At 37.0% G+C, this 14,174-nt stretch overlaps 1 protein-coding gene across 1 annotated transcript in view; it reads left to right on the top strand.

Annotated features, from left to right (window-relative positions):
* Nucleotides 1-14,174, top strand: part of KCNH7 (potassium voltage-gated channel subfamily H member 7) — a 562,840-nt gene that overhangs the window by 424,850 nt on the left and 123,816 nt on the right. The window contains exon 5 of the mRNA XM_049887314.1: nucleotides 1,781-1,801. Coding sequence (XP_049743271.1) covers nucleotides 1,781-1,801 — 21 coding nt within the window. The remainder of the gene's footprint in view (nucleotides 1-1,780; nucleotides 1,802-14,174) is intronic.

The raw sequence follows: 14,174 nt of genomic DNA, 5'->3' as shown, positions 1-14,174 counted from the left end.
TTTTGAATTCAGGTTGCTGTCTTCTCACTCAAGAAGAGGACATTTCCCTCTATGTACAGGCTATCCTTACAAAATTTGAAATATTTTGTAAATATATCTATGTGTGATACTTTATATTATTCTTTCATTTAATCCACATTATCAAGTACCTTAGAACTGTACTTCTCAAACCATTTGTGATGAAAGACCATATTTTTTTTTCCTAACCTGTCATGGACCAATACATTTTTAATTATAATAAAAATGTATTACTAGAAAAATAAACTTAAAAAATAGACATACAAAATATAAACCCCAATTTTTTTCTAATTCAATTCAATGACGTAAAATAACTCTGCCAAATTTCTGTAAGGATTTTAAATGCTTGCTCTGATTTCTGCACTTATATTGTCACGGATGAACAACAAATAGGTCTCAGCTAGCACCAATGCACAGACCACATGCACTGCCTTACAGCGTCAAAGCAGCATTAACTATATAATGTAACTTTTGGTTTGGTTTCTTGAAATTTACACATTTTTATATACAATTCCCAGGTGTGTTGAGTAGAATTACAATTTTTAAATGCTTGCAAGTGGTCGTTCTTTTACTAGTGATCTTTGGATCCAGCTTCCTGTGGAGGTATTAATTGTATGTAATCCAAGATCTCTCACTGTGATTCTTCTATCCTTACCTACTTTTTGTGATCCCTCAAAGAGGGAACAGAGTTGTCATGTAAGGTACAATCTTATCTGCGTATCTCTGTCTGAGGCAACGCTGACTCCAGCAATTCAATAGACCAAACTATGGAATTGCATCCATTATAAGCTTTGAAACGATTATGATATATCCTAAGATTTTAAGTACGCACATTGTTAGCATAGATGCCAACAAAATTTCGAACAGATTTGTCAAATCTTGGCTATATTTGAATGGTTTTGACATAACTTCATTTATTTTAAGCTTGTTTGTTTCAAAACTAGTGATGCATATTTTGTTAGCAGCAAATACGCATCAAAGAGTCAGGTTGCTAATTTCAAAATAAATCTGAAAACACTCAAGTCTGAGATTTGGAAACTGCCCATTTTAACATAAATGAATTCCTAAATCTTCTAGGTACTACACTGAGTATATTAATAACATAAATAAGACAATTCCATGCTCCTTTTAAACAGTCAAACCTTTCACTGGTTTCTTGTCATCATATTTGCCTAGAAATGACTCTTCAAGTTACATTTGTTAGTTTCAAAATATGCACTGAAATGTATTTATAGGGAAGTTAATAAAACTGTGATTAATAATGCAAATTGGTTTGCTATGGTAGCCTGTTGTCTTAGAAACATTTTCCCTTATTAGGGTAATAGCTTACATTATACAAAAAAATGACAACATGCAAAATGTCTTGTAGTCTTCCTTTGTGTAATCAACATAAATGATTGTTGAGGAGATGCTAATTGGCTTCTGACAAGGTTGAAAGGCTTGATGACAACTGAAGACAGCTGGGGATATCTTTCTCCAAACTGCCATAACTATAAAGTCTCTATCTTGGAATCTATTTAAGTTGAGATAAATGTTTCACACACTTAAGCATGAATTTTTATTACTGCAGATATTATTTTTAGTATTACATTTTACTTGGTTGAATAATAAAATATGCTAATTTCAATCAAAGATTAAATTTTCTGTTTTTATACATTCTGTTTTCTGTGATTGTTTTTAAGAGGTAGTTTAGTGTATATACCATAATTTTAGGCTTCTTTTTGTATTTCTCTCTTTTTTTATCCTTACATGCTGAAAACAGACAATGGTCGCAATGTGAAAGGTAATGTACGAACACAAATTTCATCATCTGTTGCTCAAAGTGCCCCTTTACCTGGCATGTTAACTTGCCTGCCGTATGCCCTGTTCAATGCAACATCTTCATGCTGCCCTTAGCTAGTCCAGGTGCCTGGTGGAGACATCATGGCTAGATTTTGTTGTTGACATTGTTACTTTCTCAGCTGGGTCGCCAAAATGATCATGAGCTCCTTTTTCCTGGAAAAAAGTGTAAGCCTAGGTTGACAATGAACACTTCTAAATATTTAAACTGTTTGAAAGAAACAAATATCGAGCTAAGTATATTCCAATCTGAAAGAGGCACATAAGCCTATTTCAGTGAAAAAAAATTGAATATAAGATTAAAGAAAATAAGCAAAGTGCTACATGACAGCCTCTCTTCACTTATTCCTCTTTTGTTTCCTTAAAACTAGTTTCACGTTCCTGGATGGCAGGGGGTATGGTTTTAAGCTTACTGTAGTAGTAAGTTGTACATGCATGATAGTCATTTTCTATTTTTTTATATTACATTCTAATCATTTTAATTGTGTCCTATATTAGTCTGAAATCACTGGCATGACCTGCGGCTAGAATACGGTAATGTTTAACTGGGTAATACCTCTGGATAAATTTGGACTTGGCAAAAAATTTGAAATTCACCTCTGTTTTCTACTATATCACAGCAGATACAAAGAATCACAAATATAATAATCACACTATTCTCATCAAATTGAAAATCGGGCTTAGGGTTTTAGTATAAGACCACGCATGCTGCTGTGGGCATGCACATGGTGATAATGACTCATTTTGTGCATGTGTGTTGCATGAACATGTCTCCACCAGTAACCATCATTACTTAGAATTCACTGGCCTCTTCCGTGTGTCACTGGTACTCTGATCACTGTGCAGTGTTGTATATTGATTTCACAATTGTTTCCCTAATTAATTCAGAGCTGGTGAAAGTTATGAATTAATAGCACTTGAGACTGAAGATGTTTTCTGGTCAACAGCCCAGGGTAATTTGAAAATAAGGAAAATTGTGACAGCTTCCCTCACCTTTTCACTTTATTTTTTAAGCACTTTAAAAAGGGTCTATGCAGATTCTCTTCAATATACGGATGAGATTCCATCTACAAGATTATTCTGTGCTTGTCCACTTGTTCACTGTGATTTCTGAAAGTAAGCAAATTAGCGTCAGCTGTTGGTGCTGGTTTTGAGTTGATATAATTCAAAGTGTCACCTCAAGGAACAGAATACAGATAGCTCTCGCCAGCTTGCCTCTATGTGAAACATGACTGGCTTTACCATTTAACCACTCACAATAAATTAGTAGACATAAGTTTCCAATGATTTCTTAAATTCAGTGAGAAATGAGTGTATTTTTTCTCAGTAAATAGAAAACTGGGCTTACTTATCTTCCAAATTTTAGTTCACCTATTTGTCATGCAAACTAATTTTTCCCCCCTTTGGTCTCATAAACTAATTCATTTAAGCCTCAATCTTTTTTCCTCGACCTCCCATTTTTTAATGACCCAACCAAACCTACTGCTGTCAGGTCGATTCCAACTCATAAAACCATGTAGGACAAAGTAGACCTGCCTCAGGGTTTCCAAGGCTATAAATCCTTATGGAAGCAGACTGCCCTTTCTCCAAGGAGCAGCTGGTGGGTTCAAACTGCCAACCTTTTGGTTAGCAGCTGAGCATTTTAACCACTGCACCACCAGGGCTCCTTTTTTAAAGACAATATTCTTTAAATAAAAATATTCTTTTCTGTGCTTCAATTGGTCTCAACCTACCTGGAGCAAAGAAAGATGAAGAACACCAAAGACGTATGGTAAAGTTGAGCCCAGGAGACAGAAAGGGCCACATAAACCAGAGACTCCATCAGCCTGAGACTGGAAAAACTAGATGGTGCCCAGATACCACCGATCACTGCCCTGACAGGGAATACAACAGAGAATCCCTGATGGAGCAGGAGAACAGTGGGATGCAGATTTCAAATTCTCGTAAAAAAGACCAGGCTTATGGTCTGACTGAGATTGGAGGGACCCTGGAGGTCATGGTCCCTGGATCCTTTGTTAATCCAAGATTGGAACCATTCCTGAAGCCAACTTTCCAGACCAGGATTGGACTGGACTATATGATAGATAATGATACCGGTGAGGAGTGAGTTTCTTGGCTCAAGTAGACACATGAAACTATGTGGGCAACTCCTCTCTGGAGGCAAGATGAGAAAGGAGAGGGGAACAGGAGCTGGTTAAATGGACACGGGGAATACAGAGAGGAGGAAAGTGCTCTCTCATTAGCAGGAGAACAGCTAGTACATAGCAAGGTGTTTATAACTTTTTGTATGAGAGACTGACTTGATTTGTAAACTTTCACTTAAAGCAAAATTAATTAATTTAAAAAAATTATTTTCATCTTACATATTATGAATCCCATATCAATTTTACAATCATAATTTAAAGTATATGGTAGAACCATCAAAGTAAGAATTTGGGGTTGGGAATCCCTAAACTCTTATAGAAAATTTTCAAATATTAATATTATGAAGTTAAATTCCAGAATTGGATAAAACACATGTAAACATAATAAAAATTTAAATGCTGTTATGCCCTCCAAGGTCTTCATTTTTGTTCATGCTCTTGTTTTGAAAGCTATAACACAGTGTTTAACTGTTTGGACCTTTAAAATTGTCATAAAGCAACTAATATACTAATTGGATACAGGACAATACATTAACTGATTTTTTTATTTTGGGGGTTTATTTCTAAACAATTTTTAAATATAAAATTAAAAATAAATGATAAATTTCTACATTGTTTCATATGTAAAATGCATAAGTATGGTATACATGTATTTCAATACCTAATTAAACCAAAATTTATTTTTTACCAAAATAAAATAAGTAATTTTGGAATGTATTTGAAAGGTCTTCAAGATCACCCACTCCGTTCCCTTCAGGTGAAGTATTGTTTGAATCACCTTGCACAGGTGGTGTGGGTATCTTTAGAAGTGGCTATTCTTTAACATTCCTGAAAAGTCTATTTTTAGCTCTTGTTAGACAAAGAGATGATCTAAAGCTCTCTTTCTGAAATGTAATTTTCTTTCCCTTCTTCTTTTTTCAGTGTACATAGGTACTAGCTTGCTATTAGTAATCTGGCTGTAATATCACAATATAAAGACAACAAATTGTTACTCAATTTTTCTTCTATAATTAATTTCCATTTAACATCCTTTCTTAGAATCGATTTTGCTTCCCTGTCATAAATTCCCTTGTACTCTGACTCCTTGAAATAATATGTTAAAGTTCTTTTTAAAAAGTGTAACCCATTATTGGAAAGTAAAAAAAAAAAGTTCAAATCAATTGCATATGCTGTCTGTATATATATGTATGTATTACATTATTTTTTGTATTATAGCTTTTAACAATTCTCATATGTGAGAGGAGTGTCTAATACAGCATCAGTTATTCTTGAACTGATTTGTACCTCAAAATTTGCAGGTTTTTTTTTTTTTTTTTGCTTATTCTACTTCCCAAGTCATCAATAACAATTTACCCCACTTAGTAAATATTGTTAATAAAATTGTATAATAATAGTAAATATTAATACAATTACCCCACTTAGAAAATATTATTAATACAATTGTACCCATCTATTGCTTCCACTTCCTTATTACCCCAAGTAACCCTGCACTTCTCTTACAATGGTATGTTCAGTTTCCAACTTGTCTATGAATCTGTCATATGAGACAGAAACAAAATCCCTCTAAAGATTTATTACATCTTTCACCTACTCTGTAGCCAGAAACCTATCACTGACTCAGAAAGGAAATCAATTGATCTCATACATCTTGTTTCTCACAAGCGACACTGGCCATATCTTGTGATTTTATAAGCATTTGCAAATTGATTTTCAGTGGTAACAGTTTTCTTCTGTAAATTTTATGTCATGGACTTTAGCAGACAATATGAATATTGAATGCAAATAGTTTATATTAAACTGGTTGTCTTAGGCTTACTGACGGTTTTCTTTTACAAAGTATAATTACTAAGCACTGAGTTTACCTTTTCTTTAATGTTAAGGCAGTTTAGTAATTTGTATTTCATTAAACTTTGGTCAGATAAACTCAGTGCCCTAAGAAATAGGTTATTCTCCTTTGTATAAAGACTTCACAGCCTGAAAACAACCTTATCCTGTTTGGTTTCCTTTTTTACTGTCCCATTTGGCATATTCCCTCAAGAGCAATGGTATTTTCTTTAAAAAAGCAAAAGAAAAAAAAATTTTTTTTAAATATCTGGGAGGTGGGCCCAAGATTGCAGAGTAGCCAGATACTTCCTGTGGTTCCTCTTACAACAAAGAACCCCCCCAAAACAAGTGAATCAACTGTATATGACAATCTAGGATCTCTGAACATCAAAGACAAGCTTCAAGAGTGGAACCGAGAGGCAGGGGGAGGAAGAGACAGTTCAGAAGCAGCGAGGATTCCCCAGACCTGACCTGGCCAGCACCCTGCACGCTGGATTGGCCAGTGCAAGCAGGCTGAGGAAAGCAGTAGCCTATGGGATGCATTTTCCACATCGGGAGAAACCAAAAAGTGGTGAGTCTGCACAAGCCTGTGGAACCACGGGAAAGTGGCACTGGATCTGCGAGAGTTAACTGCAAGTGTCTAACCTACCGTGCAGGATCAAAATAACCCTTCCCCCTCTGGGAAGTACCGCTCTCCCATTCACCCTTCCCACTCTGCTCCGGTCCAGGTTTGTCTTCAGTGATTGCCATGCTCCCTGGGACCTGCTACACTCCCCAAGACATTCTTCCAGCTTTAGAAAGGGAACAAATTAACAAACAAATAACACACAGGAAAAAATAATCTTCCAGTTCCCCTAAACCAGGACCTTAGAACAGCCACAGCCCCTTTCCCTAGGCACAGGCATAAGGGGTCCATGGACTTTGAATGCCTTTCACCCCTGCCTAGACCTGTGTGGGCCCATTTCAACAGCATAGGCCCTTATTAGCACAGTACAACAGGGTATATACCTGAATTAAGTGGAAGTGGCAGATTTGTGACATTTGATATGGCCCTGTCCATTGAGCAGGGTCCTCACCCACCCTCGACAGGGGTCTGAGGAGAAGTGCTACCTCCTAGTCCTTACAGCCAAGAGCACTGGGTGCCCAAAATCTGGCTACAAAACCCACCTACCTACACACTCTAGGAAAAAGGGACATACCTTCCATGCAGGCACTCAGGGGCAGCTGAAAGCCCCCTACCTTGTTCAACACATAACCCTCTACTGCAGCCAGATACCTGTGCCTGCTCCACTCACCCCTACGTAGCCCTGCCTATCTAGGACTATAGGTGAGAGCCTGCACCACACACTTGGTGACCGACAACCAGGACACCCAAGCTGAATCCACACAAGAGAAGTAAACAGACCCCTGGGCTCACATACCTAGTAGCAGCTCTAAGCACATGGTGATGTGAGAGCTTCAAAGATGCCAATAATCAAAGTAGCTTACGTGACCAGCCTATTTGGGCATATCAGAACAAAACAAAACAAGAAGCTAGGACACAGCAAGCAAACATAAAATAAATAAATATAATAACTTATTGATGGCTCGGAGACAATAGTCAATATGAAATCGCATAAAGAGACAGACCATGATGGCTTCAGTAACCTTCCAAAACAAAGAACCAGGAAACCTCTTGCAGGAAGAAAAGGTCTTGGAATTACTGGAGGTAGAATTCAAAAGATTAATATACAGAGCTCTTCAAGAGATCAGGAGGGAGATCAGGCAAAATGCAGACCAAGCCAAGGAACACACAAACAAAGCAATAGAGGAAATTAAGAGGGTTATACAAGAGCAAAATAACAAATTAACAGGCTGCAAGAATCCATAGAGAAACAGCAAATAGAAATCCAAAAGATTAACAATAAATTTCAGAATTAGACGACTCAATAGAAAGTCATAAGAGCAGAAGTGAGGCAATGAAGTCAGAATTAGTGAGACAGAAGACAAAGTACTTGACACCAACATATTTAAGAAAAAATCAGGTAAAATAATTTTTAAATGAATGAAGAAACCCTAAGAATTATGTGAGACTCTATCAAGAGGAATAACCTACAAGTGATCGGAGTACCAGAAAGGGGAGGGGCAACAGAGAACACAGAGAGAATTGTTGAAGATTTGTTGGCAGAAAACTTTCTTGATATCATGAAAGCAAGATATCTATCCAAGAAGTTCATCAAACCCCACACAGGTAAGATCTCAAAAGGTCACCAAGAGGTACTATAATCAAACTTGCCAAAACCAAAGATAAAGAGAGAATTTTAAGAGAGGCTAGGGATAAACAAAAAGTCATCTACAAAGGCAAGTCAATAAGACTAAGATCTAACTACTCAGCAGAAACCATGCAGGGAAGAGGGCAATGGGGTGACATATATAAAGCCTTAAAGGGAAAAAAACTGCCAGCCAAGAATTATGTATCCAGTGTTCTACATTCTACTTTGGTGAGTAGCGTCTGGGGTCTTAAAAGCCTGTGAGTGGCCATCTAGGACAGTCCACTGGTCTCACCGCTTCAGAAGAATGGAAGAATAAAGAAAACTAAAGACACAAGGGAAAGATTAGTCCAAACGACTAAGGGACCATATGTACCACGGCCTCCACCAGACTCAGTACAGGACAACTAGATGGTGCCCAGTTACCACCACTGACTGCCTTGGCAGGGATCACAATGGAGGGTCCCAGGCAGAACTGGAAAAAAAATGTAGAACAAATTCTAACTCAAAAAGAAAGACCAGACTTGCTGGTCTGACAGAGACTGGAGAAACCCTGAGAGTATGGCCCCCAGACACCCTTTCAGCTCAGTAATGAGGCCACTCCTGAGGTTCACCCTTTAGCCAAAGATTGAATTAAAAAAAACCCATTGCCGTCGAGACTAAAGGGGCACACCAGCCATGGGGAGGAGGCTGGAATGCAGGAGGCAACAGGAAAGCTGCTAATAGGGAACCTAGGGTTGAGAAGGGAGAGTGTTGACACATTGTGGGGTTGTTAACCAATATCGTACAACAAAGTGTGTACTGTTTGATGAGACACTCGTTTGTTCTGTAAACCTTCATCCAAAGTTCACTTAAAAAAAAAAAAAATGTATCCAGCAAAACTGTCTCTCAAATCTGATGGCTAAATTAGGGCATTTCCCGATAAACAGAAGTCAAGGAAATTTGTAAAAACCAAACCAAAAATACAAGAAATACTAAAGGGAGCCTTCTGGTTAGAGAATCAATACTATCAGATAACAACCCGAGACTAGAACACAGGACAGAACAACCAGATATCAACCCAGATAGGGAAGTCACAAAAATAAGTCAAAGCTAAAACACTGAAAACACTGAAACAAAGACACCAATATGTAAAAGATTATAACATTTAAAACAAAAAAGATGGACTAAACAATGTAGTCACAGAATTTTCATATGGAGAGGAAGTTAAGGTGATATCAAGAAATAAAAGATTGGTTTAAACTTAGAAAAATAGAGGTAAATTTTAAGATAACCACAAAGGAAGCTAACAATCCTACACATCAAAATAAAAAGAAGAAAAACGTAAAGACTCAGCAAACACAAAATTGACAACAATGAAAAGAAATACATGAGGAAAAACAACTCAGCACAGAAAATTAAGTGGAACAAAGAAACTGTCAACAACACAAAAGAAAAAAAAAATAAAAACGACAGCATTAAACTCATACCAAACCCACTGCTGTGGAGTCGATTCCGACTCATAGCGACCCTATAGGATGGAGTAGAACTGCCCCGTAGAGTTAAACTCATACCTATCAATAATTACACTGAATGTGAATGGACTAAATGCCCCAATAAAGAGACAGATAGTGGCAGAATGGGTTAAAAAAACACAATCCATCTATGTGCTGCCTACAAGAAACACACACCTTAAACTCAAAGACACAAACAAAAACTCAAAGGATGGAAAAAATATATCAAGCAAACAACAATCAAAAAAGAGCAGGAGTGGCAATATTAATCTCTGACAAAATAGGCTTTGAAGCAAAATCCACCACAAAGGATAAGGAAGGACACTATATAATGATTAAAGGGAGTGGCAATATTAATCTCTGACAAAATAGACTGAAGCAAAATCCACCACAAAGGATAAAGAAGGACACTATATAATGATTAAAGGGAGGACATAACCATAATAAATATTTATGTACTCAATGGCAGGGCTCCAAAACACATAAAACAAACTCTAACAGCATTGAAAAGAGAAATAAACAGCTCCACCATAATAGTAGGAGACCAACACACCACTTTCGGTGAAAGAGCATCCAGAAAGAAGCTCAATAAAGACACAGAAGACCTAAATGCCACAGTCAACCAACTTGATCTCATAGACATATACAGAACACTCCACACAACAGCAGCCAAGTATACCTTCTTTTCTGACACACAGGGGACATTCTCCAGAATAGACCACATATTAGGCCACAAAGCAGGCCTTCACAGAATCCAAAACTCCAAAATATTACAAAGCATCTTTTCTGACCATAAAGCCATAAAAGTAGAAATCAATAACAGAAAATGCAAGGGGAAAAAAAAAATCAAATACATGGAAACTGAACAACACCTCACTCAAAAGCTACTGGGTTACAGAAGAAATCAAGGATGGAATAAAGAAATTCATAGAATCAAATGAGAATGAAGACACATCCTACCAGACCCTTTGGGACAATGCAAAAGTAACACTCAGAGGTCAATTTTTAGCAATAAATGCATACATCCAAAAAGAAGAAAGGGACAAAATCAAAACATTAGCTCTACAACTCAAAAAACAGAAAGAAAGCAGCAAAAAAAAAGGCCCTCAGGCACCAGAAAAAAAGGAAATATTAAAAAATACTGCAGAAATAAATGAAATCGAGAATAGAAAAACAACTGAGTGAGTTAACAGGAGAAAAGGTGATGCTTTGAAAAGATCAATAAAATCGAGAAACCATTGGTCAAACTGACAAAAGAAAAACAGGAGAGGAAGCAAATAACCCAAATAAGAAATGAGATGAACAATATCACAACAGACCCAACTGAAAATAAAACAATCATAACAGAATACTATAAAAAAACTGTACAGCAACAAATTTGAAAACCTGAGGAAATGGGCAAATTTCTAGAAACACAGGACCTACCAAAACTAACACAGAGGTAGAAAACTAAACAAACCTATAACAAAAGAGATTGAAGAGGTAATTTAAAAACTTCCAACAACAAAAAAAGCCCTGGCCCTGACAGCTTCACTGGAGAATTCTACCAAACTTTCAGAGAAGAGTTAACACCATTACTACTAAAGGTATTTCAGAGCATAGAAAAGGATGGAATACTCCCAAACTCATTCCATGAAGCCAGCATAACCCTGATACAAAAGGCAGGTAAAGACACCACAGAAAAGAAAATAACAAACCAATATCCTTTATGAACATAAATGCAAAAATCCACAACAAAATTCTAGCCAATAGAATAGAATTCAACAACATATCAAAAAAATAATTCACATGATGAAGTGGGATTCATACCACGTATGCAGGGATGGTTCAACATTAGAAAAACAATTTATGTAATCCATCATATAACTAAAACAAAATTGATGCAGAAAAGGCATTTGACAAATTCCAACACCAATTCATGGTAAAAACTCTCAGTAAAATAGAAATAGAAGGGAAATTCCTTAACATAATAAAGGGCATTTATATAAAGCCAACTGCTAACATCATCCTAAATGGAGAGAGTCTGAAAGCATTCCCCTTGAGAACAGGAACAAGACAAGGATGCCCTTTATTACTACTCTTATTCATCATTGTGCTGGAGGTCCTAGCCAGAGCAATAAGGCAAGAAAAAGAAATAAAGGGCATCCAATTTGGTAAGGAGGAAGTAAAAGTATCCCTATTTGCAGATGATATGATTTTATACACAGAAAACCCCAAAGAATCCACAAGAAAGCTTCTGGAATAGAAAATTTCAGCAAAGTATCAACATACAAGATAAACATACAAAAATCAATTGGATTCCGCTACAACAACAAAGACAACTTTGGAGAGGAAACCACCAAATCAATACCATTTCCAATAGCCTCCAAGAAGATAAAATACTTAGGAATAAATCTTACCAGAGACATAAAAGACCTATACAAACAAAACTACAAGACACCTATAGCAAGGACCAAAAGAGACCTACGTTAGTGGAAAATATAACTTGCTCATGGATAGGAAATCTCAACATTGTGAAAAGGTCTATTCTACCCAAAATGATCTACAAATACAGTGCAATCCCAATCCAAATTCCAACGACATTTTTTAACAAGATGTAGCAACAAATCACCAACTTCATATAAAAAGGGAAGAGGCCTCGGATAAGTAAAGCATTACTGAAGAAAAAGAACAAAGTAGGAGGCCTCACACTACCTGCTTTTAGAACCTAGTATACTGCCATGGTTGTCAAAACAGCCTGGGACTGGCACAACAACAGATACATAGACCAATGGAACAGAATTGAGAATCCAGACATAAATTCATCCACATATGAGCGGCTGATATTTGACAAAGGCCCACAGCCCACTGAAAAAGGAAAAGACAGTGTCTTTAACAAATGGTGCTGGCATAACTGGGTATCGGTCTGCAAAAAAAAAATGAAACAAGACCCATACCTCACACAATGCACAAAAACTAACTCAAAATGGGTCAAAGACCTAAATATAAAATCTAAAACGATAGAGACCACGGAAGAAAAAATAGGAACAATGCTAGGAGCCCTAATACATGCCATAAACAGAATGCAAACCATAACTAACAATGCGCAAACACCAGAAGAGAAACTAGATAACTGGGAGCTCCTAAAAATCAAACACTTAAGCTCATCAAAAGACTTCACCAAAAGAGTAAAAAGACAACTTACCAACTGGGAAAAAACTTTGGCTACGATGTATCTGATCAGGGTTTAATCTCTAAAATTTACAAGATACTGCAAAACCTCAGCAATGAATAGACAAATAACCCAATTAAAACATGGGCAAAGAATATGAACAGACACTTCACCAAAGACATTCAGGCAGCTAACAGATACTTGAGGAAATGCTCAGGATCATTAGCCATTAGAGAAATACAAATCAAAGCTACAATGAAATACCATCTCACCCCAGCAAGGCTAGCAATAATCCAAAAAAACACAAAATAATAAATGTTGGAGAGGTTGTGGAGAGACCGGAACACTTATAAACTGCTGGTAGGAATGTAAAATGGTACAACCACTTTGGTAATGGATTTAGTGCTCACTTAAAAAGCTAGAAATAGAACTACCATAGGATCCAGCACATCTATGTTCATTGCAGCACTGTTCACAACAGCAAAAAGATGGAAACAACCTTGATGCCTATCAACAGACAAATGGATAAACAATTTATGATACATACACACAATGGAATACTACCTAATGATAAAGAACAATGATGAATCCATGAAACATTTCATAACACAGATGAATCTGGAAGGCATTATGCTGAGTGAAATTAGTCACAAGAGGACAAATACTGAGTCCACTATTATAAGAATTCAAGAAAAGGTTTAAACACAGAAGAAAACATTCTTTGATGGTTACGAGGGTGGGGAGGGAAGGAGAGGAAATTCACTAACTAGATGGTAGACAATTATCATCTTAGGTGAAGGAAAGACAACACACAATATAGGGGAAATTAGCACAACTGGACTAAACCAAAAGCTAAGAAGTTTTCTGAACACAACCAACACTCCAAATGACAGAGTAGCAGGGGCTGGAAGCTGAGGACCATGGTTTTGGGGGACATCTAGGTTAACTGGCATAACAAAGTTTAATAAGAAAATATTCTGCATCCCACTTTGGTGAGTGGCATTTGGGGTCTCAAAAGCTTGTGAGTAGCCATCGAAGATGCATCAATTGGTCCCAACGCACCTGAAGCAAAGGAGAATGAAGAAAGCCAAAGACACAAGGAAAATATTAGCTCAAGAGACAAACGGGCCAAAAAAAAAAAAAAAAAAAAACAGAGAATCCATCAGCCTGAGATCAGAAGAAGTAGATGTGCCTGGGCTACCACCAATGTCTGCCCCGACAGGAAACACAACAGAGAGTCCCTCACAGAGGAGGAGAAAATCCTGGCACAGAATTCAATTTCGTGTAAAAAGACCAGACTTAATGGTCTGACCGAGACTGGAGGAACCCTGAAGACATGGTCTCTGTATACTCTGTTAACCCAGAACTAAAACCATTCCCAAAGCCAACTCTTTTGACAAAGATTAGACTGGACTATAAGACATAAAATGATACTCATGAGGAGTGTGCTTCTTGA

This window comes from Elephas maximus, chromosome 6, assembly GCF_024166365.1.
Source record: "Elephas maximus indicus isolate mEleMax1 chromosome 6, mEleMax1 primary haplotype, whole genome shotgun sequence".
Taxonomy (NCBI): domain Eukaryota; kingdom Metazoa; phylum Chordata; class Mammalia; order Proboscidea; family Elephantidae; genus Elephas; species Elephas maximus.
This window is presented reverse-complemented; position numbering and strand designations above follow the sequence as displayed.